At 60.9% G+C, this 1811-nt stretch overlaps 1 protein-coding gene across 1 annotated transcript in view; it reads right to left on the bottom strand.

Annotated features, from left to right (window-relative positions):
- Positions 1 to 1811, bottom strand: part of ALPK3 (alpha kinase 3) — a 121477-nt gene that overhangs the window by 11256 nt on the left and 108410 nt on the right. The window contains exon 9 of the mRNA XM_019503849.1: positions 571 to 606. Coding sequence (XP_019359394.1) covers positions 571 to 606 — 36 coding nt within the window. The remainder of the gene's footprint in view (positions 1 to 570; positions 607 to 1811) is intronic.

The raw sequence follows: 1811 nt of genomic DNA, 5'->3' as shown, positions 1-1811 counted from the left end.
CAAGGTGGAAACCCGGTCCCGAGCTCAGATTGGATCGTGGCCATCCGAAGCGGCTGGATCCGAAGTTGGATCGGATCGCTGCCGACTCACACAGGCCTACTGGGCAGGGCTGGGTGTCTCCTCTCCTGGTGTCCCAAGTTAAGAGGGAAGGCAGAGCTAGTTTGACCCCAAAGGAGAGGGGGCAGCAGGCGGGCAGCAGGCTCAGCTTCCAGGTGGCAGGGGAGATGGGCTCTACCTTGGAGCAGAGCCGGCTCTGGGGGTGCTGCAGCCCTCCCACCTGCTTCCACGCTGCAGGGCCTCAGAAGGCAGCAGGGTCTGGGCCTGTGATCAGCCAGTTCCTGTCCTGCCAGCGTTAACCAGCATTGCTCTCACATGGGGTGGTGGCTTGCTAGGGAGGAGCAACTGAGTCCTACCCTGCCTAGCTGCCCAGTACTCCTTCCCCATCCCAAGGGTGCCCTCCCTATGTTCAGTGCGGTGCCACCCCTCATAGCAAGGGAGTGCTGGCTTTTGGCAGGGCCTTGGCCATGCGGCCGGGGCAGCACTCACGGCTCCTGAAGCAGCTCACGTTACCTTCAATTTCTTCTCTTGAGATAAGTCCCGACAGCACTGAGAGGGATACAAAGCCCGGGGGTGAGTGAGAATGAAGGTATTGGAGCGGGGGACCACTACCCAGTGCTCACCCTGAGCCCACTATGCACAGGGCTCTGTGCGCTTCCCCTTGCTTGCCCGGGGATGCACCCAGAGGCCCACTGGTGACAGGTACGCCCCAGAGCTGCCTGACATGCCTGAGCCAGCCCCAACACAGAAATTTTCAGCTCTAATAAGCTGCCGGAGCTCCATCACGACCTGGCTGTTTGGGCTGAAGAGTTGGGTGTGCAGCACCAAGCCCTCTGTGTGAGGGTTTTATGGGGCTGTCTGAACCCAACCAGTGCCCTTTGGCCCAGAGTCCCCATGCCGGGGTGAGCAGTGGAGGGGCCAGCCTGCCCTTCCCACAGAACAGGACAAAGAACGGGCCTTGGGAGTAAGGCCGGCCTGAGACAGACTCACGGCCCCGGTGCCAGAGCCCAGGCCTTGGCTCAGGTCTGGGAGCATGCGGGTCTCAGGGCACAGAGAGCAGATCAACTCCTCTCGACCCATCCCTTCTTGTGCAGTGCTGTGGAGCAAGGCCTTGCCCAGACTGTCCAAGTATCACAGCAATGGGGTCCCAGGCCACCTCCAGGATCAGGGGTGCCCTTCACTTGCCACCCCAGGCGGTAGCTGCCCACAGCCAGCTCCTGACAACATTACTCCACACTCTAGCATCTTTTCTGTACGTGACCGTTTACTCTTCTCCCTCCAGCTCCCTGCACCCAGAACTAACCCCACTCCCTAAATGCCCAACCTGGTCCTGGGACCTAACACTTGCCCGCCCAGTCCAGCTCTCCTGCCCCCAGTGCCTCACCTGCCCCCCTCTCAGCTCTCCTGCCTCCCAGTTACCGCCTGGTGAACCTGCCCCCCTCACACTTGCTCAGGCTTTCTGGGGTGGGGGATCATTTTGTTTATTGCAGGGGGTACTGGTGCCACAACCCTCCCACACAACTACCTGCCCTCTGCCCACACAACACGCCTGGCAAGCACCATGCCCACCTCACATGGTGCCCTCTTGTGACCCTGAGTGTCTGTGTGTACAGGAGGGGGCTTGCAGGCAAGGAGGGCCCATGCAGCTGGGATCACTGGGTCCAGAGAGGGGCTTGCACTGGACACAGGCCAGGCAGGCAGCTCACCTTCTGCACTGAGCAGGAAGTCAGTGGAGTCAGTGCCATACTCATTCT

Source organism: Gavialis gangeticus, unplaced genomic scaffold, assembly GCF_001723915.1.
Source record: "Gavialis gangeticus isolate Ggan-Ray unplaced genomic scaffold, GavGan_comp1, whole genome shotgun sequence".
Lineage (NCBI taxonomy): Eukaryota > Metazoa > Chordata > Crocodylia > Gavialidae > Gavialis > Gavialis gangeticus.
This window is presented reverse-complemented; position numbering and strand designations above follow the sequence as displayed.